The sequence below is a fragment of the Boleophthalmus pectinirostris genome, unplaced genomic scaffold, assembly GCF_026225935.1.
Source record: "Boleophthalmus pectinirostris isolate CB_2022bp ecotype Guang Dong unplaced genomic scaffold, ASM2622593v1 HiC_scaffold_19, whole genome shotgun sequence".
Classification (NCBI taxonomy): Eukaryota; Metazoa; Chordata; class Actinopteri; order Gobiiformes; family Gobiidae; genus Boleophthalmus; species Boleophthalmus pectinirostris.
This window is the reverse complement of record NW_026571140.1, coordinates 4683499-4710967: the sequence shown is the minus strand read 5'-3', so window position 1 is coordinate 4710967 and position 27469 is coordinate 4683499. Positions and strand designations below refer to the sequence as shown.

Genomic DNA, 27469 nt, shown 5'->3' with positions numbered 1-27469 from the left:
ACGTATAGTTTTTAAAAGCAGAACATTGATCTCGGCGTCTCCTTGTGTTTTGTATTGTCTGTTGGTTTGGTGCCCTCTCTCTGTCTTGGAGAAATAATGGAGAGCCCTGAGCACTTTTGTGTGCACTGTTGAGCTAAGCTTAAGCTGTGGTTAAGTGTACTATTGAATTGTTGTGTGTCTGCTGTATGTGTGACACTGTTGCACACTGCTGGACAATAAGAAAGTTGAAAGTTGAATGTTGTGTTGTAGTAGCCAACAGAGGGCGCTCTAACACACTGCGGTGTATTACTGCTGTGTTTGAAGAATGCTGGGCACTGGGGAAGAAGGGAAGTAAAGAGAGAACTGAAGCTGATCCATGCCTCATGAATGCTCATTTTACTTTTAATGCTACGATACCACAGTAGCCTACTATTTTAAAGATACATTTTCAAAAGATTTTTTTCTATGAACATTCTCGGCTGGCTGGAATGGATGATGTATTATTACATAAGACTAAATACAGAAGCATAGAACTCCCTTCACTTGCTTTACCCCAAAAAAGAACCAGGTTTCATACAAAAAATACCTTTATTTGAAAAAAACAAAACAAAAAAACATTATGCAATTAAAGTTAGAACAACAATATATGACATATGCAAACATATAATGAGTATGGCTAAAGGCACACTCATAGTTGGATTAATATTCATGTTACATATTCTGTTATACATTTGCTAATAAAAGTCATATCTACTACAAGGATAACCATATGCTATTATGGTATAATGGTTATTACTTATGATTTGTCTGTCAAATCCAGAATAACTCTGTGTATTTTTTATACACAGGTATATCAGTCTGATCACCAGGGCTCTCAAGTCAGAACCAAACGTGACTGTCCAATAAAATTGTTTTTTGAAGTGATGCATTTGAAATTAAGATCATTGGTCAAATACAAATAAAATCACATTTCTCTCATGTCAGATGAACAGAGTTTAGTGCTCCACTCTTTGATTCTGCAAAAATCACAATCATTTTATTGTGTAATTAATTTTTTTTTTCTTTTCTTTTTTCCTAGTAAACAGAAGGTTCATGTTTGATACGATGAAGCACGCATGTCCCCAACTGGCTAATCCACCTGTCAATCTTACCCATCTGCACATCTGAGATTCACTGGTGACCAGACTCACGTCTTCATAAAGTATTGAAGAAGTGTGTATTCTGGATCGCAGGCAAAACACATAATGGTTACATTAATATGACACTGAAAACAAGATAAATCAGTCCTTTGATTAAAACAAGGTAAGTTAGGGCTGAATAACTAATCATAATTTAACCAAAAATGTATTTTGCATTATTAGAACTGTTAATTCACATACACACTACTGGGAATATACTTTCCAATAGTCTCTATACAGTCTATGAATAAAACCAGCTAACTCTAGAGTTTAGCCCATTACAACAGACTATACTGGTATATATTTGATGCAAAATCAACTTTCAGAGCTTTTAACTATGTTATAGTTGTTCCCTTCACCAGTTACTCACCTGAAGTTATGTCTGGAGTGATTCGTGCATGTTTGAGTCATCTTCAGTCACTTAGTTTAAAGACGCCCCGTTTTCACCTCCACTTGCAAACACCCACTTAATCGTTAATACACGCAGGATTTGGTAACATCAAATAATCGTTATGGCACAAATGAAAAAAAATCTGTAGCTCGCTAATCTGATGTTCAGCTTTCCACAGGACGCGGTGACAGCTGCACAGCTCTGTGTTTTCATCAAGTTTAGTGTGACATCTCCCATTGGGCATCACATTTTCTAATGCAGCAGTCAAACGTGTTTCTTTTATTAAGTTATTTTAGATGAATATTGTGATTGAAAATGTCCCATTTATAACATAATGATTCATGGGTGTCACAGATTATAACTACAGCAGACACAAGCACGTGTCTGCTTATCACAATTCTTGTAAGAGTGGAATGAGTTTGAAATGTCCAGCTGCAAAGATTCAGACAAATACATATATTTTAGACATTTAGAGCTGTTTACAATTGTATCCCATCACGTTGTAATATCTGAACACATCATTTTGACCAAAACATTTCAATTAGCGTAAGTGCTTTTGGGAACCAGCAGCATTGCAGCTTCACCGAGAGTCCAAATGTTGAACACTGACTGTTCTATAAATCATTACCCCCATTTAATTACTGAAAAAGTCTTTGGAAATGGCCTCCACAAAGTTGGGCGCGGACATGAGGATCCCGATGGTGCAGAGGATGGTGAAGATGGAGAAGGCCATGAGGCAGAGGCGATCGATCACACATGCCGCAAACTTCCACTCATTGCACACAGTCTCCTCTGCGTCGTGGTCCCGGAAGCGTTTGGCGATGTAGCGAACTTCATCGAGGATCTTACCCAGCTCCGGCTCCACGCTGCCCACAGGGTAGCTTTGAGTGGGGGGCAAGAGCAGCTCCTCCTCCCCTGGGCGCAGCAGCCTGGGGATGTCACAAAGTGCAAGATTTGAATGATTGTGAGTAGGGGCGGGCGCTAGTGTTGTCATGCTACAAATTTCAAACTTGATTTCAGTACTAAGGAACAGAGCTGGAAATCACAGGGTCCCTCACAATTCGATACAATTCAAGACTTACAATACAATAATATCAGAATACTCACGATATTATTGTATTACACGATATATCAATACAACAGCCCATGATAACACTACACCACTGTGCAAAGAAACGTTGAGACGTCTTTTTAGAGTCATTTTTGCATGTCCAATCTTAGACTACTGAAGGGGCAGACTGTGACACCAGATGACGCCTTTTTTCTATCGTCTTCCAGACGTCCAGTACTGATGTTCTCAGGACCTCCGAATGAGGGCCACTTCTAGTCCAGATGAGGTAATTTTTGGCGCAGTGGGTATATTCCTTAATTACATAATTTTCCCACACCTGTTTTAGACGTCCCCATGACTTCCAGTTCAAATGTTTAACTGCATACTGACGTCCAAGTGGGGTCATAGTTAGACGTGTGGACGTAATTTGCACATCATTAGTGTAGAATTGGTCTTGGACAGATGGACGCAATATAGACAGGACCTGCATAAGACATTTAATGTTTAGAGGGACTGTATCAACAAAGGTAGTCGATTTTTTACTGGTATTTTTGCATGCCTCTACTAAGGAATAGACACAATACTCAATACCGATACCATGATGATGATTAAAAAAACACTTTTGGACAACAGAATGTAATTTTCAATATGTACGTTCTTTTCTATTCCCATGTGGTCTTGTATCTGTGTTATCCCTCAGTGGTCCAGTAGGTTCATAGTGTCCATGTGTGTGTACTCTATGTACTCTGATACACATCAACATAATCGATACCTGCTCAAATCTAGTTTCGATAGTAGTTTTAATATCAATTAATATTTGATTTTCTATACTTTTGACAACCCTCGTGTACGGTATGGTGAATAAAATCCTGTCACACATTCTCAAGGTCCTTCATCACAGTTTTTATTTTTGTAGGGCTTCTTCAGGTTGCTCTGTGTGGTGTGTATCCTAGTGTCTCAGACCAGTACCATCAAACTGAAAATGGCTTCTGGTTCTGGAGTCTTCATTTCAAAAACAGCATCCAGATGACAAGCTCTCAAACCTTTTCTACTTTGAACCACTCCTAAACAAATGAGGGCTTACACCATCCTGCTTCCTCTGAGAACTCACACTTCACTGTGATTGGTTACATCTGTGGAGGAGTGAGTAGAAGCATGGACATATGTTTGTGTTGCGGTGCATTATACAGAGAAACCCTGAATCACATCAGAACCATCTACCATCATGTACAAGGACTACTCTAGTTGAAATATGGCAGTGTCAAGATCTCAAATGTATATGGCTGTACACTGTTCACTTCCCGTGCCTTGGGTTATTGCTGTGTACTACAAGTCTAATTTCCTGTGAATAGTTTGGGATGAATCCTAATGTAAATTTTTTTCTGAAAATATTCAAAATGTAGCTGTATAAACTCATCTGACCCACAACCACAGCACATCACTGACATCTGTCGAAGCTCTGCCGTTTAAAAAAGATGTTTCAGTCATGCTATTCAATTTGGAACAGCTGTCTGCAGTCCACTCCATGATGAACTAAAGTTAAAAATCAAATTACTTCATTTATCCTAGAGGAGCAATTTGAGCACATCAAGTAGTTAAAATTATATTTAGTTGAATATTTTAATATTTTATTATGCTGTTTTCAGCTAATATAGTATTTTCAAAAGAATAAAAGGTAACATGGAGATCTAAATATGTTATGTGTTTACAATAAATGCCCCATAGAAGTAAAATAGCTCTCTTAAACAGGAGCACTGCTCTTGTGTGATCCTGTGTCAGGTTCACTCTGTGCTGTTTACCCTCCCATGAAAATACATTCCACAGACACAGTACCAAGATGAAGTCATTTGTGTGCAACACATGGAGAGACACATGTTGGCTGCTCAAGCGCTCCGACACAAGATTTCAAACTGAGTGGAATGTTCAAGTCAGAGAGTCTCCATTAATTACTACAGCAGCCACCTACTTCAGAAATACCTGTTCCGTTCTTAGTGGAGATAAGACACTATTATTGTCAAACGTATCGAAAATCAAATATGAATCCTAAAATAAAAAATATGAATCCTAAAACTAGTATTGAAACTAGATACTCATTTGAGCAGGAACGGTGTGACTAAAAAGCCACAGTCACAGGAGAGAATAGCTGAATAGTTTCAGAATGAAATAAAAGCAAACAGACTAATATACGCCCACGGACCACTATGGAACCTACCTGGACCACTGAGGGATTATACACATACTGTATAACATTGCATAATAATCATGAGAAAGTACTACTAGTAGTGTTATTTAATGTTGAAAATAGCATTCTATAGTGTAAATAATTATTGTTTTTCATTATAATTGTAGTATCACAATCAGTATTGAGTATCAAGTCTATTCCTTAGTATCAAAATCAAGTTTGACATTTTATTTTAGTATGACAACACTAATAGCAATACCAGAATGTTGAGGGCAAATTAATTATTTATAGCTATAACACCAAAATAATAATATCCTAAAAACAATTCTTTGAGCAGTATTTCAAACGTTCAGCGCAAATGGATTGTCGTACCTTCCACACATGACCCCAGAGTCGGGGGAGGTGGCGGCTGTGGAGTGGGGGTTGCTGTCCAGGCCCCTGACACTCACGTAGAGCATGTTACTGGTGCTGTTCTGGGAGGCCGTGGACAGAGGGGGGGTCTCCATGCTGCTCAGTCTGGAGCGGACGCCTTTGTGTGGGCAGGCCGGGCGCACCTTGTCCTCCCCGGGACGCTTCATCCGGAGGAACCAGGCGCACCATTTTAACAGAAACACACGGGTCTGGAGAGGCACACAGAAGATCACAACATCAGCACAGACGTAGGCTAGACTTTATCAAAAGAAACTAAAGAATGTACGTAAGATTCTGACTGTATCCTAATATATGAGGTAAACACGTTCAAACCAAATCAAATTTTTACTGATAATTCTAATGCTGATTTATTCTTCATTACAAAAACACTGGACATGATGGACAAGTTGTTTATATTTGGTGTTTTGGTTCAAGATAATCCAATCACAAAGCAGAATGAGGCTCACAAGTGTTGGGTTGTCAGTTTTAATGTTGTAATCCAGTTGATTTAAAGACAAAATGTCTCTCTCTGATCTGAACAGTCACTCCCTAAACCCCAGCTCCTGCAGTTAGTCATGAGTCAGTGCTAGTGCAGCCTCTGCAGCTTAGAGAGGCAATTCTGGAGGTTCTGAGGTTTAACATGGCTCTCGCAGATTTATTTGTATAGTTCCCTGAACTGAGTTCTACACATCAATCTGTCATGACTCTCACTGAAAACATTTGGAACCAGTCATCAGAGCATTCAAACAAATACTTCATGCTGATTGGTGGGCACGTCACAACAGAGGAACAGGCCAGAAACTCAAACTTCAGTTAAATCCTTTAGTTAATTTGAGAGAAAAGCACATCTTTCCCTTCACAAATGCACAAAGCGCTTACCCTCTTCCACTGAAAGTGTATTTTCACTGAAATAGACTGAAATGGGTCTGTCGACATCACCATGTTTGTTTCAGTTTGTTCAGCACTGGCTTCTACCCAAACCACAGAGCTGCTCTGTGACTGGTCAGTCTCCAGGGCCTATCACATGCAAATGCTTCAGCTGCAGCTGAACAAGACGGATTCTCAAAAGTTTGTGAACTCCCAAAAATTGCTGGATGAGGCATGGTCTGTCCTTTACGTGCAGGTTAAGGCTGTAACTGTGAGCCATGCTATGTGCTACATTATACCTATAGAAATAATGCTATATTTTGTTTTTATTACAGTGTTACGACCCAGCTTGTTTGGGGTGAGGGAAGTAACAAAAAAATAATATGGAATAAATTAAATAATGTTTAATTAACAGGAATGTAAAGGTAAATTAACAAAAGACTAAAATATACAGAAAACAACCTAAACTAAGAAACAGAACAGAATAAACGGTGTTTTGTGCCACAAAAGGGGTCACGTAGGCTTACAAAAAACGAGTGGTAAAATTTAGGGACACACACTAAACCAAAACACAAGTTCCCCAAATTAAACCACATAAACCCACAAACTGAATCGAGTGACCAAATCAAAAAAGGCACAAAACAGAATGAGACTAAACGACATACACGAAACCAAAATGGCATACTGGCCACCAAGGCCAGCAGCCCCGAACAGGCAATCTCCTTAAATAGGGGGAGGTGGCTGCAGGTGAGGTGGGCGTCGACCTCCCCCACCAATCACAGACCAGGGCTCCTGCAGCAGGAATCAAGAGAACTTGGCAAAAATCACACAAACAAATTAAAACCAAGGCCTGGGGCCATAACATACAGAATAAATAAAACTGCCCTTCAGAGGTAGCAAGGTAGAGTACAATGTCAAGCTTTAATGTAGGGTGCCCTATGCACATTTTTGATGTACCTAATACTTCATACATTTGTTGCCTCTCTACAGTACTGACTGTGTTTGGTTCATCCAGTACAATAGCTGTTGTGATTTGACAGGCAGCTCTCACAGATCCTGCAGAGAAGCTGTGAAGACGGACTGGAGCTGTCAGAACGCCACTCACACCACTAAAGCGTCCTTGAGCAGCTGCAGCGTCAGAGGAGACCATTACTGTGAGTTATGTGGACTACACTGGCCTGAAATGTGAGACGGGCACAGCAAAACACATTTCAGTCTGTCTTCTGATGCATCCTTTTTATTGTTGCATAACTCAGATTAAAGGAACTGCATGAAGCCTGCACTTTTACAGTTTTAAAAAGACACTGTCCCAACTGAACCTGGGTTGCCAGTGCCTGAACCTGCAGACAGAGGACACAGACAAGTTTTTTCAGTATACAGAATACTGACTGAGAGGCTGCACTAGCACTGATTCATGATTGGATTGCAGATGCTGGGGTTTAGGTAGTGACCATTCAGATCAGAGAGAATCACTTTAGGCTACGGTAGACAATAATATACAGGAAACAGTATTATTAGATTATTAAAGCTTCATTTGAATGAAAACACAGGACTTCATAGAGGGTTGAACGAAGGATTGAGTTTAGATAATGATGCATCATAGAAACACAAGTCAAACATCATCAGACTCATGTAAACGTGCTGGTGCCTGTGCAGGAGCGGAGGCATGAGCCACACTTCTGTCCCTCATCAGGTGTCCGGGTTGAACCTAAAGGACCCTGAAGACCTACAGCGACTTGATCCACTGAGGCCAAACAGATCCTGTGATGATCCTCAGGCGCACGTCAGGCGCACCTCTAAGGCCTGGCTTAAAATGGCACTCCAGCCCGCTCCCGCTCCACCACACACTGGGCTCTTGAGTGGTGCACATATTCATACAGCAGGTTTTGGTGTGGTGTGTAACAATGGGTACTGGTGCCCCATTGGCCAGTAGGTAATAGCCTGATGGAGGGTACAGAGCTTGGGGGAAATTGGGCCTGTTTTGGAGCAGACTGGCATTGTTTACTGATCCTAGATAACCAACAGATAAGCAGATGAAGCAGGCAAAAAGGACAGTCTGTAATTCAAGTCCATTGCATGGTGGTTCTAGGTCTAGGTTTTCCGGGCTGTTAGGCGCTCTGGATTATAAAACGGACTATCTTAAAATAGACTTCAATATTTTCGGACTTTTTTCCACAAATAAACCGCACCGGACTTTAAAGGAAACCCAACAGTGTGATGGGTGAGTGGTTTTGTTTGTTTGTTCGTTCACGGTGACTCTGGGCTTTGTTCAGTTGTGGCGTGTAGGGAGGGTGCTGTCTGGGACCAACGGATTGTCGGCGTGTTCACAGTGACTCAGTTGTTGCAAGAAGTGGCACATTTGACTCGCTTTTTCGGTTCGTTCCTACGTTCCGTTCCTCGTCGGCGTGGAGTGATGAGTGTGTCTGCGGGTGTTTTTCGCTGTGCGGTCGCTGTCTGCTCTGTGTGTGTTTGCGGCTTTGTAGTTTACTGAAGTCGTGCTGGGACACCCGAGTGGATTCGTGTATAGGGCGCTCTGGATTGTGGGGTGTGCAGTTGTTTTTTGATGAGGTTGGAGGCTTAAGAGCGCACCCTATAGTCCGGAAAATACCATAGTTTGATGAGCATGTTGCATCCATCCATTGTGCCGCTGTGAGCCAGAGAGCCAAAACCCAGCTGAGGTCAGGAGCTCCTATGGCATGGGCGAAGATTTGAAATGATATTCCCGCTCGCATGGTGAATGATGTCACTGTGCTTTTTGGAAGGACAAATACTGCACTGACAACAGACAAGGAGAGGCCATGAGTCAGGCAATACAGGAAGATCAGCAGCTGAATGCATGCTTTTCTCACCACTCGAATAGACTAGGGTAGGTGAGTGAGTGGAAGGAAATGTAGGATTGTTTTTAATCACTGTAAAGCTCTTTGGGTTACAATTTTGTATGAAAAGCGCTTTATAAATAAAGTTTGATTGATTGATTGAATTTCAGGCTTCCCCCACGATCCTTCATAAAGCGGAGGAGCTGCAGGAAATGCATGAAGGTCTGAAAGTCTAAAGTCCCTCTTACGCAACTGTTGCTGTGGTCAGTGTTGGGGAGTAACAGATTACATGTACCGGAGTTACGTAATCAGAATACAAATTATGAGTAACTGTATTCAGTTACTGTTTCAGTGAGCGGTAATTGGATTACAGTTACTTTGTTGAAATGAATGAATTACACGGTGATATTTTCCTGTTTTCACATTTTGGGCTATATCCCCCTTTTTAAATTTTTTTTGGTAATTCCACTCATTGCCGGAAGCTAAACCAGGTCTAAACAAGAACTAAACCAGGACTAAAACCAGGTCTCAACTAGATCTAAACTAGATCTAAACCAGGACTAAAACCAGGTCTAAACTAGATCTAAACTAGATCTAAACCAGGACTAAAACCAGATATAAACTAGATCTAAACCAGGACTAAACCAGGACTAAAACCAGATATAAACTAGATCTAAACCAGGTCTAAACCAGGTCTAAACCAGGACTAAACCAGGACTAAACCAGGTCTAAACCAGGACTAAACAAGGACTAAACAAGGACTGAACCAGTACTGAACCAGGACTAAACCAGGTGTAAAACAGGACTAAACCAGGTCTAAACCAGGACTAAACCATGCTGCACGGACGTGTCGTCTCCTCTTCTATCAATAATATTTTTAATACGGTTAAGTAAAGTCTGGGCTTTTCATTGTCTTTTAGCAAACAAAACAAAACTTCTTATGTGAAGATTTCGTAGTCTTTGCTTCTCTACAGCAAATCAAGTAATCCAAAGTATTCAGATTACGTTGCGCAATTTCAGTAATTTAATGGATTATGTTACAAACTACATTTTGGGGTATGTAATCTGTAATCTGTAGAGGAATACATTTTAAAAGTCACCTTCCCAACACTGGCTGTGGTAGACATTATTGGGCTGTTTGGGTTTCATCACAAATATGCTCCTGTTTCCTGTGAATGCGTAATGAGATCTGAATGAATATGGATTTAAGGATTAGGTGATTTATATTTAAATGGCGTGAATGATTCAGCAGAACCTCTTGGCAGTGGATCAGTAAGAGCAGATGTTTTAACTGTGGCTCACACCTGACTCGAGGCACATTCTGGGGCAGGTTTTTCACTGTCACAGCCACTACAGAGTGACATGACACTCTCTGTTATAGTGCATTTGGAAAGGGCAACAGGATGAAACAGGGAAACATGACCATATTTTCCGGGCTATTAGGCGCTCTGGATTATAAAACGCACTGTCATTAAATGGTCTGTTTTCGAACTTTTTTCACAAATAAACCGCACTGAACTTTAAACAAAACACAACAGTGTGATGGGTGAGTGGTTTTGTTTGTTTGTGGTGTTCACGGTGACTCTGGGCTTTGTTCAGTTGTGGCGTGTAGGGAGGGTGCTGTCTGGGACCAACGGATTGTCGGCGTGTTTGCAGTGACTCAGTTGTTCAGGTGTGTCTAGAAGTGGCACATTGGACTTGCTTTTTTGGTTCATTCCTCCGTTCCTCGTCAGCGTGGAGTGATGAGTGTGTTTGTGGGTGTTTTTGGCTGTGTGCTGGGACACCCGAGTGGATTTGTGTACAGGGCGCTCTGGATTATGGTCGTTTTTTGATGCGGTTAGTGGCTTAAGAGCGCGACCTATAGCTCGGAAAATACGGTATATTCACTCAGAGCCTGTGTGACAATGAATGATTCACAAAAGGACGATCTTTCCAGATGAGCAGATTGTCACAGAGTGGAGATCACGATTAGATTTAAATACTCCTTATGGCTTAGTCCAGATGAGCAAACGCAGAAGCTGCACTCACCCACTTGGGCATCTTGCTTCCGTTGGGATCGTGGTGGTGATACTGTAGGACCAGGACGGTGGCAATCACTGACAGACCCACGATCACCATAGTCGTGGCAAAGTACTGAGCTGAAACAAAAAGATATACACAGATACATGGTAAAGTGGACAAAGAAACAACAAAAAACACCTTATTCTGACCCTCTTGAAGATATATTATTATTTGTTTCTAGTAATCTTCCATTTTGTAACTCAAATAATAGATGTGATGTCATGTGATGTGTCCATTCCTGCATGCAGCCGATAATTGAGTTTTTGAAGAGTGGAACAGTGGAAGTGTTTGTGTCCTTTGCTGGCAACAGTTAGAGATAACAAAGCAAAAGAAGACCATTCATTCATTAATTTCTCTGACAATGACAATCAAATCTTGAATTCTTTGCTGAGAAGGGTCTGAGCACTAAAATGATTACTCACGGATTAGCTGTTGACGTGATAAAAAGCTTACACTACCAGTCAAAAGTTTAAACACTTTTTTTCACTGAATGTATTTTCTTTTTTCATTATTATTTATATTGTAGATTCTCACTGAAGACATCGAAACTATGAATGAGCAAAAGAGGAGTGTAGTAAAGACAAAAGACTGAAATAACTCAACTTCAAAATAGTCTTTACCATTTGCTTTGGTCATTGCTTTGCACTCTCTTTGCCTTCCACTAATAAACCCTGACGTGGCCCTGCTGAGAAGTGAAAACCACCTCCAGGAGATCTCATCATGAAAGCCAAGGGCTTGCAGAGCTATCGACAAAGCAAAGGGTGGCTACTCTGATGAATTTTAAACATCTTAAGGTTTTTTAACATGTTCTTTCTTTGCTACATTATTGTGTACATCTTGCCTCATATATTTGATATCTTCAGTCTATATCTGCCTGATTCATCAGCCGGTTTCACTTCGTAGAAACTGTCATTTTATCAATAGCTGCTATTTTGTCTAACTGGTATATTAAGCTTTTCCCAAATCCTGTAGGCAGAAGGACAATTACGTCTTTCCCCTTGACAAAATTCACCAAACATTCTCTTTGTTCCAGCTTTAAATCCTCGATCTTGGGAACAGTTGCCAACACAGAATGTCTGGCTCTTCGCTGATTGGCTGGTGCCTGAACTTGTACTTCCAAAGTTTTTGCAAACCATCTAGTGTATTCTGATTCCTGACCTAGTCGCTGGAGAGAAATTAAATTGAGTGGAGGCACTAGGTGGTGCCAGCCTGGTTATGTAGCTGCAATGTAACAAAGAAAAACCTGTGGATGTAAATGTCTGAACAATATTTCTAGACTCATCACTGATGTAGTAATATCACAGTAAAGTAGGGCTGTAGCGGTTAGGGAATTTCTCCTGCGGTGTGGACTAGCGGCTCAACAGTGCAGTATGCGGTGATACCGCACCCCCACCTTGGTTGTCGCGAGGATATAGCGTATGCTTCCAAAGGGGAGAAGTAATATTTGGCTATGGAAGGTAAGTGCCGCTGCCAACTCTCCAGCTCTCACTGTGGTTGGGTCAGAGTCCTGCACCAGGTCGGGTACCCGTGGACTTGAGAGAGAGAGAACCCTGAGCACGTGGAGCAGGGTGTCCGCAAAGTGTGATCGGGCGACATCTGCACTTTACCTCCATTAAAGTATTCAAACCAACACATGCATCATTACAAACTCATGTAACGTATGTATTTCTGTACATGTCATATGCTTGTGTAGACAACCTGCGGGGAGCCCTCTGCACACCCACTTATGGAACCACTGTTTTAGATGAAGGAAAAACATGACTTTAATGCTCATGTACTTTGTGTAAAAGTATACGACAAGCGTTTTTGAGTTTGGGGTTGTACTCTCTGAGCTTACCTATGAGAGGCACGGAGTCTGAAGTGGCCGGCATGATCTCTGCCACCAGCAGCATGAACACAGTGAGGGACAGCAGCACCGTGATGCCTGCGGAGACACAGAGAAAGAGCCTTACATGACTGACATTTCACCAGTGACGGAAGGTAACGAAGTACAAGTAGTAAAGTACTGTACTTAAGTCGAATTTTTAGGTATCTGCACTTATGTAAGTACATTTTACAGTGGATACTTTTCTACTTTAACTGTATTTGAGAGCAGGCATTTGTACTTTCTACTCCACTACATTTTAGAACAGCAGTAGAATTAAAAGATACAATATGTCACCTGCCATGGAAATGTCAATCCAAATTCATACATTTAACATGGAGATAGAAGTTTTATATGGTACACTGTGGAATGTTATAGACTAAGAAACAATATTTCCATGGTGCAATACAACCATCCATTAAAAAGGCTTTAAAGGTGCATTGTGTAACTTTTCTAGTAGAGGGTCCATCAAATGCTTTTCTCCATGGTTTCACAGCATGGCATTAAACCTGTCTGTCTGTCCATCTATCCATCCATCTATGCATCCATCCATCTATCTATATCTATCTCCATCTGTCCGTCCATCTATCTATACATCCATCCATCTATCTATACATCCATCTATCTAGACATCCATCTATCTAGACATCCATCTATCTAGACATCCATCTATCTATACATCCATCTAGCCATCCATCTATATCCATCCATCTATCCATCCGTCCATCCATCTATATCTATCATCCCTCCGTCCATATTTATATCTATCTCCGTTCGTCTATCTATCTATCTATCTATCTATCTATCTATCTATCTATCTATCTATCTATCCATCCATCTATATCCATCTATCCATCTATATCCATCTATCCAGTGTTGGGAAGGTTACTTTTAAAATGTAATCCCCTACAGATTACAGATTACACACCCCAAAATGTAGTTTGTAACGTAATCCAATAAATTACTTAAAGTGAGTAACGTAATCTGATTACTTTGGATTACTTGATATTGTCATGTTTTTTTAAATGACATGAATGTAGCAACCACATCCTCAAAATTCATGTTGTCTTCAAATTGTCTGAGCCCAAGTCTCCATGAATAAGCAACTGTTTGCTGTAGAGAAACAAAGACCACGAGATCTTAATATAAGAGGTTTTGTCTGTTAAAAGACAGTAACAAGATCAGCCTTTCCTTCACCATATTAAAAAATATTATTGATAGAGAAATAATTTTTTATATGAGATCACCTTAAATTATGTCAACCTACTGTTAGGTGTCATGTTGTTTAGACCTGGTTTAGTCCTGGTTTAGTCCGGATTTTTAGACCTGGTTTACTCCTGATTTTAGACCTGGTTTAGACCAGGTCTAGACCAGGTCTTTAGTTCTGGTTTAGTCGTGGTTTAGTCCTAGTTTAAACCTGGTTCAGTCCTGCTTTAGTCCTGATTTAGTCCTGGTTTAGTCCTGGTTTAGTCCTGGTGTTAGTTCTGGTTTAGAGGCGCACAGGAGGAAGCTCGGTTTACGTGAGAAAACACAGTCCACACGCGACGGCGGTGTCCGCGCAGTAACTACGGAAGGAGACGTGGTCTGCGGGTTCTCAGGTTGATGACGATGATGAAGGTGTGTGTGTGTTTGTGTGTGTTTGTGTGTGTGTGTTTGTGTGCGCGTCCCTTCATGTGGCAGGTCACTATAGGACAGTAGTGCAGATATTATGAGTCTATGCAGGTTGTTTTCACCGGTGCCAGTAGCTCCTGTTTCACATTTAAGTTGTAGGCGATTTTATATTTGTTTTTGTTTTTTTATATATATATATCTCACATCGGGAGAAGAATTTCCAAGACACAAATGCGTTTTTACCAATGCACTGCTGCTTCCACTGTGTGACTGACACCGCCAACTTTAACATGACGTTTCCATCGCTCTTACTGTCGCGTTCTGTTTGGGCTTCAGGCAATGAGTGAAATTACCGAAATAAAAAAAATTAATAAATGGGATGTAGCACAAAATGTGAAAACAGGAAAATACCGCCTTGTAATCCACTTATTTCAGCAAAGTAACTGTAATCCAATTACCACTCATTGAAACAGTAACTGTAACGGAATACAGTTACTCATAATTTGTACTCTGATTACGTAACGGCGGTACATGTAATCTGTTACTCCCCAACACTGCATCTATCCATCCGTCCATCCATCTATATCTATCCATCTATCTATCCGTCCATCCATTTATATCTATCTCCGTCAGTCTGTCCGTCTATCTATCTATCCATCCATCTATATCCATCTATCCATCCATCCATCTATATTCATCCATCTATCTATCCGTCCATCCATCTATATCTATCATCCCTCCATCCATTTATATCTATCTCCATCAGTCTGTCCATCTATCTATCTATCTATCTATCTATCTATCTATCTATCTATCTATCTATCTATATCCATCTATCCATCTGTCTATCCATCCATCTATATCCATCTATCATCCATCCATCATCTATATCTATCCATCCATCTATTTCCATCCATCCATCCATCTATATCTATCCATCTATCCATCCGTCCATCCATCTATATCCATCTATGCATCCATCCATCTATATCCATCTATATCATCCATCCATCCATCCATCCATCTATATCCATCTATCATCCATCCATCATTTATATCTATCCATCTATCCATTTATATCTATCCATCCATCTATATCTATCCATCAATCCATCCGTCCATATATCTATCCATCATTAATGTCACATTGTGGAACATTCCAAGCAGAGCAATAATATATCCATAGAAACAAGTGAGTGACAAACCCCCAGTCGAAAAATGACATAGTGCACCCTACAGAAGTGAACCAAGATATTTCTGTCATTCTGTTTACTAGTTAAGGAGGATTAAACACCTCAGAGCAGTGTTACTCTGTGTTTAAGGCACTGGTGAAGTTCAAACTGTGTAACGCACAAATCTGAGATGTTTAATCCACTCATACCATGGTCTCACCAACTGAAAATAGTTCACTTTTGAATCTAACTGCCTTTTAGAAGCTCATCAGTTATTGTTTGTGTTTTAGCTGAAGCTGGTCCCTCTTAACAATCCACAAATGCACTTCAATTTTATCATTTCCTTAGCTCGAAAAAGACCATGAAGCAGCACTTGAGTCTGTAGAATGGACTGAATCACGTTGAACAGCGGACCGCGAGAAGTGTGGCTGCGTCTCTTAAATCTTAAATTCAGCTGCGGTGGGACTTCATTACCCAAACTGCCCCTCTCTGCAGACGCCATGTTTTCTTCCAGGACATCTGACATAAGGCATTTACCGACTTGCGCCCAGAGCTATAATACTCCTCTTGTCTTTATAGCGCACTCAGTCTTTGCATCATTTCACATTTTCTTTGTTCACGTTGCTGTCATGTTGTAGTTTATATTTATTCAGAAAAGTATTTATAGATGTAATTTGTGTTTTCGTAAAGCACCACCAGAATTATTTACACTTAAAGTCATGGAGGTTTAATCATCCCTCACATGTAAGGATGAAGTATTATTTACTGGTACTTTCATCACGTCACATCATGCTGGGGGGATTCTATATGTATGTATGTGGTGGGATGTTCATCAGTTACCATCATGGTGACGCAAAGAACACAGTAGCAAACCAGAGATGTCCTGATCACATTTTTTTGCCCCTGAGTCCGAGTCTGAGTCATTTGATTTTGAGCATCTGCCGATACTGAGTCCCGATCCGATACTTCTATAAAAATTATGAAATGAACTAAGAGCAAAAAATAAGATCCAGGACACGTGTGGAGATTAGACTGTACTGATTTCATGTTTAGTATTTAACTGAACTTGTGAAAAATCAAATGTCCAAAACTTAAATTTTATTAACTTTTCTAACCATGAACCATCATCGTTGAAAATCAAATCAAATCAAAAACAGTTTGTATATTTGATATTATATGGAAGTTTGTGCATTATATTTGAAACATTTAGGCTTGTCTATGATTTCCAAATAATAGAAAATCTTACCAAATAAAAACGGGATGACAGAAGCCCCACAGCCTCTCTCCCCCAGCTGCCCCCACTCTCCCGCACCGCCACCACATCCACAAATCCACTGCGGAGCCCACTGCAATACCGGTCCCACCGCTCAACAGACACTTCATGCAGCTGGACGGACCCTCTCCGCCAAAAGCGCCAACTCCGCTGCACAACATGCAAACAAACAGCGCTGTGCGACGATCGCCATTGGAGTCATCACAGGTGTGAACACGGCACGGCCCAAAAGTCCGAGCGTAAGTGCTCCTCTAGTACAGCAGGCGCTGGGACAGACAGTTGCGCTAACTGGACGTCCCTGAGCAAATCCTGAACCTCAGTACCACAGTAAAAAAAAAAAAAAAACTGTTGTGTGCTGTGTATAGTATATATAAATATATGTATATTATTTATCCGATACCTGATCGGACCTTAACGGCTGAGCCCGGATCAACTCCGCAGTCACGTGATCAGCGGCGATTTCCGATCACGTGACTGGATCAGGACAACCCTATAGCAAACACTGCCAAATGAGTTTTAAAATAGTCTGCGAACTCAAGGAAAAAAAAAAAAAGACAAAATTGATTGAAACGGCATATTTTCAGGAGCCTGTGATCAGGTCCTGTTTAGGAGTTTGATTTGAACAAAAATTGTGAGAGTGACTTGTTATTTGAAAGAAACTTGTTTAACACCCCAAATCAGCTCTCCCATTGTAGTTCCAGCTAAGTCAGTTCCTTCTGGTCAGGTTGTGTTCAAACAAAGCTCAGATTAAATTTGAGATTAAAGTTGAGTTTAACAGACCTTCACACAGAGCAGTGCCTACAGTTAGTTACTGTAAACGTTACAGTTTAAAATATATTTTTTCAGACAAATTATGGACCAGTGTAGGAAGATTCCTGCCCTAGTGCCTACCCAGTGAGATCTTCTCCCCAGAGTCGGCGGGCAGCAGGAACACGAGCAGGGCCAGGGTGGAGATGAGGATGCAGGGGATGAGCAGGTTGAGTCCGTAGTAGAGCGTACGTCTCCTCATCACCACAGTGTAGGTGATGTCTGGGTATGGCTCCTCACAGCACGGGTACTTCTTATCTGTCTTCTCCCCCGGGACCTCTGCGAACACAAGAGAGAAGCGAGGGCAGGGTGAGAGTCCTCGTAAACTACTGGAAATGTTTGTATTCTATATTTTATTTTAAAGGTCCTATATTTTGCAAAAGTGCCTATTCTGAGCTTTTAGTCTCTTCAAAAACATACCTGGAGTAGCCTTTTGTTTCATTCACACACGTTCATCATTAGTCTATCTGCATCTCCATCCAAAGCTCCAAATGCTCCACCTTGTGATTCATGAAGTGGTAATTTTCTTTGTTCAACAGAGATAAGCAATTCCAGGGCTGAAATGATCCAAATGATTCTACCGAAGGTGTATGAAGTTTAAAAACACAGTGGAGCACCTGCATTACCACATGACATCACAAGGTGGAGCGTCTTCTGTCTGAGAGAAGAACTCAGTCTAAATCTTCAGGGTTTGAGCGTTAAAGAAAACACAACTCCAGATCTGTTTGTGATGATGAAACAACATTATAACAGATCAGAAATAGTGTAACACAGTCCCATTAATGCATTGCCAAGTACTGAAAACACACCGAGTTCCCACGGTCATGGAAATCCTGGAAAAGTCATAGATATTGAAAATGCCATTTTCCAAGACTGGAAAAGTCATGGAATTATGTGAATTCAGTGAAAGTTTTGGAAAAGTCAACGTTACAGGTCAGATCTATGGAGAGGCGACCATAGTCATTGAGAGAATTATTGTATTTTTGAGGAATAGAATCACCAGGAATGAACAGGGATGTAACAATAACTAAAATATCGTGATATCGTATCATCAAAAGTCTAATATTGCTGTCACAATATATTGAATTACAAGTTCCTTTGCTTAAATTCATGGTTTTATAGTAGCAACAGCTTATGAACATAGGGAACTACATATCCCATGATTCATTTCAGTGCAAACATGAAGAAATATGTTTTTTACTGGAATTCTTGGGATTATGATGAAAATTTCACGCCAAAATCGTGTCAAGGTATTTTAAAAGCAGAAATGTGTCCCATCTACAATTACATAATTACATCTCCAAAATATTGCAATAAATATCGTACCGTGAGATGCATATCGTGATAATATCGTACCAAGAGATTTGAATATCATTACATAATGAACTAATGCTAGATAGAGTTTTTAATCTCACATCATCGAACATTCCAGGCAAAACAATAACATCTCCATGGAGACAAGCAGGTGACAGACAAATTACACAGTGCACCTTTAACAAAAGCTTCATTTAGTGAATTCAATGAAAGTTTTGGAAAAGTCTTGGAATCTCTTTCACACAATTACAGTGTTCTGTTAAGTTCTCATGAGGCTGTTCTGATTATTTCTGAACGTCTGCGCCTTTTGTTTCAAAGAGACGACAATAAATGCACTGACAGGATTTTGAATGTTAAAAAACTATAATCCCAAACCATATGGTGAGAGGAAAGGGTTAACACAGGGATCTCCAACCTGCACCTCGGGAGACACCAGCAGCTGTCCAACCTCTTCCCAGTAGCTCGCCAAGAAATGTCTGAATTTTATGCATTGTGTTGAAGAACGACATTTTGGTTAATTAAATGGCTATTACCATTGAAAATGTTGATGCCTAACTTTGTGCAATAATAAATGGTTTAAGTTTTATAAGTATCTAACTATACCCATCTAAGGCCACGGCTCTTTTATATACTCCACTAAAATAAGTAGCTCTCTGGTGTTTTTGTTTTGTAAATGTAGCTCACTGGACAAAAAAGGTTGGAGACCCCTGGGTTAACATTTCATATTTAGCCCTAAACGTATGCTCAATTCTACACATGTAGGTGCTGTAAAGCAGTGTTTCCCAAAGACTGGGTCGCAACCCTCAGGTGGGTCACAAGAGATTTTTTGTTTGGGTCACCTTGTCATGATCTGCATGTAGGTCTGTGAGAAACAGTTCTGACACATGTTGAAATGTTAAGACATATATTGTATAATTAGTGCTGTCATGCGATTAAAAAAATTGAGAGATTAATTAATTATGATCTGTAATTAATTAATCTAATTAATCTCATTTTAATCTCACCTAAAAATTGCTGAGAAAAGCCTTCAATTTGAGGTATTTTCATTTAAATTCATTATTACATTATTGTGGCCGATCAAAAGACTGATATAGATTTAAAAAAGTGACTTTATAAAGTCATTTATTGTTTAACAAATCTCTCCAATTTGGCTGTTGAGCCTAAGTCTCCATGAATAAGAAACTGTTTGCTGTAAAGTAGCAAAGACGAGGAAATCTGAACATAATAACTTTTGTCTACTTAAAAACAATAAAAAGTCCAGTCTTTCCTTAACCATATTAAAAATATTATTGATAGAGAAATGCTTTATATATGAAATCACTGATTTTAGTCCTGGTTTAGACCTGGTTTAGACCTGCTTTAGTCCTAGTTTAGTCCTGGAATGGATTAATCCTGGTTTTAGTCCTGGTTTAGTCCTGGTTTAGACCTGGTTTAGACCTAGTTTAGTCCTGGTGTTAGTTCTGGTTTAGTCCTGGTTTAGTCCTGGTTTAATCCTGGTTTAGACCTGGTTTAGTCCTGGTTTAGTCCTGGTTTTAGTTCTGGTTTTAGTTCTGGTTTAGTCCTGGTTTAGTCCTGGTTTTAGTTCTGGATTTAGTCCTGGTTTAGTCCTGGTTTAAGTTCGCGTACGCGAGAAAACACGATCCACACGCGGCTCACGGGAGCACGTCGATGTCCGCGCAGTGTCTACGGAAGGAAACGTGGTCCGCGCGTTCTCAGGTTGATGACGATGATGAAGGTGTGTGTTTGTTTGTGTGTGTTTGTGTTTGTGTGTGTTTGTGTGCGTGTCCCCTCATGTGGCAGGTCACTATAGGACAGTAGTGCAGACATCATGAGCCTATGTAGGTTGTTTTCAGGCGATATTATATTTGTTATTTTCTTTTATATTTCACGTCGGGAGAATAATTTCCAAGACACGAATGTGTTTTTACCTGTGCACTGCTGACTCTGTTCTACTGGCTCTACGACCTCGTCCATTGTGCCAACGCTGCCAACGTTAACATGACGTTTACTTACGCTGTTACTGCGCGCGTTTTGTGTGAGTTTCCGGCAATGAGTGGAATTACCGAAATAAAAAAATGTATAAATGTGTTTTGTGTGTGTGCGTGTGTGTGTGTTGTTTCCCAACAACACATAAAAACAGGTTTTATAATAAAGAAACTCACATACAGAAACACTAAAGTTAGAGATTAAAAATGAGATTAACGCGATTAAAAAACATAATGCGCTAAATATGACTGTAATTAATTAATCGCAATTAACGCGATAATTTGACACCCCTATGTATAATTTCTAATCTTTTTGTAATTATTTTATTGACTATCTTGTTCCAGTATTGTTGGCTCAATGAAATGTTGAAAAGAAAAAGAAATGGGCTACAAATGTGTCCAAATAGGCAATTTATTGATCCTTTTATTGCTGGTTCAATCACTCAACCATCAATAAAATAACCTCATTAATGTTCAATAATGGTCAAATCCACCTTTATTTTGTGATTCATGAATAATGTCTATTGACTTGGGTTGCAAAGGTTTGTGACTTTTAAAATATGGGTCTTCAGAAAAAAAGTCTGGGAAACACTGCTGCAAAGTCATGGAAAATTCACTTTAGGTCATTGAAAAAGTCATGGAAACATTCTGAAATTTTGCCAGTGAAAAGGACTGGGAGCCCTGAACACTGCAGCGTGAGACTTTTCCTCTTTATTTAATCAGGAAAGTACTGCTGAGATTTAGAATCCCACTTGATGCTAAATATATAATCCTCATAAAACCTAAATACTTGTTAAAGCTCCCATCTGGAGGTGGATTTGATTTTAAGTACAACAGAAGAGTGTATGAGCACATCACCGGTGCTATATACTCAAAATGTTGCCACTTTATTATTTTATTTAAAGGGCCCATCTCATGCAAAATCAACTTTTCAGAGCTTTCTACCTTCTAAGAGTGATGTGTGGGCCTTGTATATGTTGCCCAAGTGTTTTTTAGATTGACTGGGCATTTTTTAAACAAATTGCAGCAACTCCACCCCACATCAGCTGACAATTCCCACATGAACACCTAAACAAAAGTGACAGCATAAGCTCACTGTTCTCCACTGAAATGTTCACGATATAATAAGTTTATCTGTCAGTAATGTTCAGCTGATGTGGACGTGGTGCTTGAGCTTCATGCACCTCAAAGTCCTCGTCCGATTTCCGGGTCCAACACATGCGGCTGAACGCGCTGTATCTCCATGATGAATAAAAGTTTATTCCTTCCACTATCAAGGTGCACGTCTGTCTCCCCCTCCCTCCCTGAAATGGGCGGAGGAAGGGCGGCTCACTCAGAGTCTACGTCATGTTTGGAGGGCGGAGCCTGTGCTTTCTCAGGACAGGCGGGGGGAGGAGCAATAGTCGGCCTTTCATAGTTCCTGGTCTGTGACTGCCTCCAAGAAATCTGGAAGATTTCATAACTATTGTGTAATGGATGTTCCAAAACCCAAATTGTGCTTGTAAATGTGCAGAAGATACAATATGAAAAGAGTTATTTTGCAGGAGATGGGCTCTTTAAGTGTGCGGGTTTTGTCTTGTTTTCTAGCTTTATAAAGTATTCTTCACTAATCAGTCATTTATTCTTGACAAGTGGTCTTAATTACAGCGTTATGAGCTTTGGTGATTATGTTTGAAATAGGAGATGTTTTCCACAGGGCATTATGAAATATAAACACTTGAAAAAAAGACAGTAACAAAAATCAGATTGAAGTGGCCAGAGGCTAAGTGAGGACATGTTCCAGGCAGTGTGTGCCAGCAGCCTCTCCAACCACCACCACTCACTCACACATTACACTTACACTGTCACAGAGGAACCTACTTTGTCTTTGTATTTGTACACTTTCCCCAAGTAAAATTTGATCACAGCATTTTAGGCCGTCCATCAGCCAGTGCTTGAGGGCACTCACAGCAGAGCCTGGGACCAGCTCCAGAACATGAGCTAAGACCACGCTCACACTGACCCCTACTGTGACCCCTTCTGTCAGTGAAAGCACCAACAGCCTGTCTGAGAGTCTAAACCTGGTCAGCAAGATATATACTCGCAATATTTGAAGACTCCATCTGGGCTTGGCTCCCACCGATGTGACCGCTCCGGGACAAAGGTGCTTCTGTCCATCTCAAATGAATCAAAACAAACAGGGTCAAGTAGCTATTTCAGAGCAAATACAAGCTTGTTTGTTTGCTTTTACTGGATTTAAAGGGTCCATCTCATGCAAAATAACTCTTTTCACATTGTATCTTCTGCACATTTACAAGCACAATTTGGGTTTCCATTACACAATAGTTATGAAATCTTCCAGATTTCTTGGAGACAGTCACAGACCAGGAACTATGAAAGGCCGACTATTGCTCATCCCCCCGCCCGTCCTGAGAAAGCACAGGCTCCGCCCTCCAAACATGACTTAGACTCTGAGTGAGCCGCCCTTCCTCCACCATCTCAGGGAGGAAGGGGGAGACAGACGTGCACCCTGATAGTGACAGGAATAAACTTTTATTCATCATGGAGATACAATGTGTTCAGCCACATGTGTTGGACCCGGAATTGGACGAGGACTTTGAGGTGCACGAAGCTCAAGCACCACGTCAACATCAGCTGAACATTACTGATTGGTGAAGTATTCATAAACACTAGTAGATAAACTTATTATATCTTCATCGTTGTAGCAGCTTTAGTTCGTTGTCACGTGGGAGGGTGGCAGAAATACACAGATTTGAGCTGCAGTGGGTTGAATTCATCACTTCTATGATTCATTATAGAGACAAAATAGTTTCCTTCTACTCTTTATTTACTGCGTGTTGTGTTTTAGAACCACATTATACATTTAAAACACTCTTTTGGGGGTAGTTGTACTTTAGGGTTATTGTGCCAGTGGCATAAACGGGCCCTAAACTGCAGAGGGCCCTCCTGTTACACAGCAGAGCTGTTACTGTAACACAAACTCTTATTCTGGCACCACATGACAAAAATTCCTCTAATTAAAGCTTGCCTCGGCTCACTGAGCCCCTCAGTCCAATCCAGCGTTAGAAATCTGGGAGTGCTGTTGGACAAATCAGTGTCTTTGGAGGGTCACTGCAGCCATCACTAAACTGAGACCGGTTTTATCAAATGCTGACCTTGAGATGATTGTTCACTCTTTTATTTCATTTAGTTTAGATTTTTGTAATTCTCTTTTTACTTGTTTTAACACATCCACACTTATGCGGCTGCAACTTGTACAAAATGCGGCTGGAAGGTTTTTAACAGGAGCTATTTGGCGAACACACATCACACCAGTTTTATCTTAACTTACAGAGCTCTAAACGGACAGATGCCCCAGTACATCAGTGACTTACTGTGCCCCTACACCTCAGGCAACACCCTCTGGTCCTCAGGTCAGGGACTCTTCATCGTCCCAAAACCCACTTTAAAACAACAGGTTGGAACAGTCCTTTCAGGCTGTAGCCCCCAAATTATGGAATGTCCTGGCCCCAGCCCTCCGCATCTCTACTGACTCTTTAAAAAAACAGCTCAAGACACTGCTGTTTCGATCAGCTTTTGCTTGAGTGTAATTCCTCTGTTTTTACGTGTTGTTTATTGCACTCTGCAAAACACTTTGAGATTTTTATCTGTGAAAGGTGCTATATAAATAGTGTAACTTACTTTCCTGGAGAGTTTTAAATCAATGTTGAAAACACACTTTTTTACACCGGCTTTTAACTTTTAACTTGTAAGTTGATATTCTATAGTTTTATTTGTGTTCTTAACCTTGTTTTATTGTGTTTACTTGAGTTTTATTCATATGTTTACCTGTGTATAATTCTCATATTGTGTTTGTATTAGGGCTGGGCGATATGGATCAAAAAATATATCTCGATATATGATATATATCTCGATATATGTTCAAGAAAAAATAATCCCCTAAAACTGAAAACTGCAAAAACAAATCTGCCAAATTCCACAAGGTCCTTTTTTTTAATTGAAGTGTAAGAGGTTGGCAGTTCATACAGGAACATTTAAGATTACAAAAAACCCTAATTACATAAATAATAATTTAACTGTAAAATAAAAGAAATAATACATATTTCCTTCTTTTCATTCATAAAGAAACCAACTCAACACAAGCTCATCTTTGTATTAACTCTGTTATCCAAACCAGAATCATAACCATGAGCTCATTTAGCAGAAGAAGCTCAGGATGTTTCTTATTTCAATAGATCCATGTTATTATCCAGCAGTAAGGAGCTCTGAGATTTCCCACAATCCACTGCAGACCAAACCCAACCTTTCCAAACACTATTGTACAAGTGACACTGCCGCAGATTATTAATTAAAAAATATTCTGCATAATTAAACTTTACATTGCTAAACTTTACAATATATAAAGCATAACGACTCGAGCCACATCAGCTCGTTTGTGATAATAATGTGTTTAATGCAGTTCTGCGCACGTGTGTTTACATTTTACAGAAACGAAACTTAAGCGCATGGCTCATTTGCATAAACAGCAAACTTCTCATGCAGCTCAGCTCGTTTAGTTTCTTTCGGGCTAAAGGACGCGACTCGGTGGAATATGAGGATGTGCTGTTGATGGTTTTGTCTGTAAATGGTGGAAAAGATTCGTGGTGCTTGAAGCTTTTCACTGACACCAACTTTCGGCGTTCATGGCGATAGTGAGGAGTGAAGGAGACACGAGCGAACAAAATCAGGGAGGCGGAGGCGACGAGAGAGAAGACAAACAAGCGAAGCGGCAAAATCAAAATTGAATATAAGCATTATATCGATATATACGATATGTCAGAATTCATATCGAGTTTAAAAACTATCTCGATATATTTAAAATATTGATAAATCGCCCACCCCTAGTTTGTATCTATTTTGTTAAGCACTTATGGGGAGTACTGTCTGTTTTTGAACCTGTTATATAAATAAACCTTAACCTTGACCTTGATAAATTAGTTTCAATACATCACCTATATTTTCTTCAGCAAGTTCAAAATGTGTTCTCGCCCACACGCACATCAGTCAGGTTAGTGAAAGTCCTGATACATGTAGACTGTGTCCTGTATTGTCCATGTGAGTGCGCTGGATGTTCGTACCCACGAGGTCCCACTCCCCGTTGGACGTGTACCCGGACAGGTCGGCGTCTAACATCTTGAGGTCCAGGGCCCAGCCGTCGTAGGTCCAGGAGCCGAACTTGAGCTCGCACCTCTGCTCGTCGAAGGGGAACCAGCGCACGTCGATCTTACACGTGCTCTTGAAGATCCCTGAGGACGCACAGCAGAAAAACAGTGATATATGATGCTGTACATACCCAATGCTTTGCTCTGTTAATGTGTCATATAGCATATAGTGTTTATGTGTGTGTGAGTGGACAACAGGGGTCTCCAACCTTTTTCCTCCGGTGAGCTACCTTTACAAAACAAAAACGCCAGAGAGCTACTAGTTTTAGTGGTCACAATAAATTTAGTATATAACAGAGCCTCAGCAAGCCTGAGATGAGGTACAGTTAGATTAGGGTGACAAGTAGAGATGCACGGATGGGCTATTTTTTCATCCATTTGCTGTCCATTTGCACCCAAGGTTTTGACCAATTTTCAAAACCGCACTCGCCCACCATCTGCCGATTGATTTTAGATTTTAGAACAATCATATAGCAAAAAAACTAAGGAACCTTGATAAAAATGCAACCCCGAGTGGCAGCCTACACTACAATGTCTGCGTGTTTTAAAATATAACTGATATAGAAACAAAATAGACAGATAGTCTCATCCAGATGAACAGATGAACCTTTATTGAAATCAGGCAATGCCCACTTTATGTTCCAAATGAAATAGGGAAGAAAAAAATATTACTCTCACGTACCCCCACTTCAAAAAGCTGCACTACACGACTGGATGTGAGGAGTGATACGAGCGAGCAGTAAACAGGCTGTGTGCTTCGGCCCATAATTCTGGTGAAGCCTGGAGTATTCAGACAGACGGGCTCCTGACAAACTGTAAAAGTCTCTCCTCTTAAACGCCTGGACAGGACTGACACGCAGATGTGAGGGTGGAGACAACTGCACATTTGTACTCAAGTAAAAGTACAGATATGTGGCTGCTAGATTTAGACTGAATTACAAGTACAACGGCCAAATTTTATACTTAAAGCCACACTATGTAACCTTGAGCAATTTATGGTTTTAACTCTTTATTTCCATGGATGTACTAAACCTTTAAATGACCATATTACCCTATTTTCTGATCTGTTATGATGTAGTTTCTTCATCATAAACAGAACTGTGTTTTGTTTCATTCACATGTGTTTAACACACAAACCCTTCTTCTTTTCAGAAAATATACAAACAAACATTTGCGGCCATACCGGCTTGTAAAAGTCTGATCCCGTCAGATCTCAGAAGCTCAGAGGCTGGGTCTGGTTAGTACTTGGAAGGGAGACACTGGGAAAAGCAGGTGCCACAGTGGGCACCAGTGGCAAAAACGGTTG

The 27469-nt window shown here is 40.4% G+C and overlaps 1 protein-coding gene across 1 annotated transcript in view; it reads right to left on the bottom strand.

The window, feature by feature from the left end:
• Window positions 1–678: 678 nt before the first annotated feature.
• LOC110153558 (neuronal acetylcholine receptor subunit alpha-7-like) overlaps window positions 679–27469 on the bottom strand; it is a 67057-nt gene continuing 40266 nt past the window's right edge. The window contains exons 6-11 of the mRNA XM_020917463.2: window positions 26080–26247; window positions 17748–17942; window positions 12774–12860; window positions 10904–11013; window positions 5154–5401; window positions 679–2477 (exon numbers count right to left, since the gene is read on the bottom strand). Coding sequence (XP_020773122.1) covers window positions 2183–2477; window positions 5154–5401; window positions 10904–11013; window positions 12774–12860; window positions 17748–17942; window positions 26080–26247 — 1103 coding nt within the window. The 3' untranslated portion in view covers window positions 679–2182. The remainder of the gene's footprint in view (window positions 2478–5153; window positions 5402–10903; window positions 11014–12773; window positions 12861–17747; window positions 17943–26079; window positions 26248–27469) is intronic.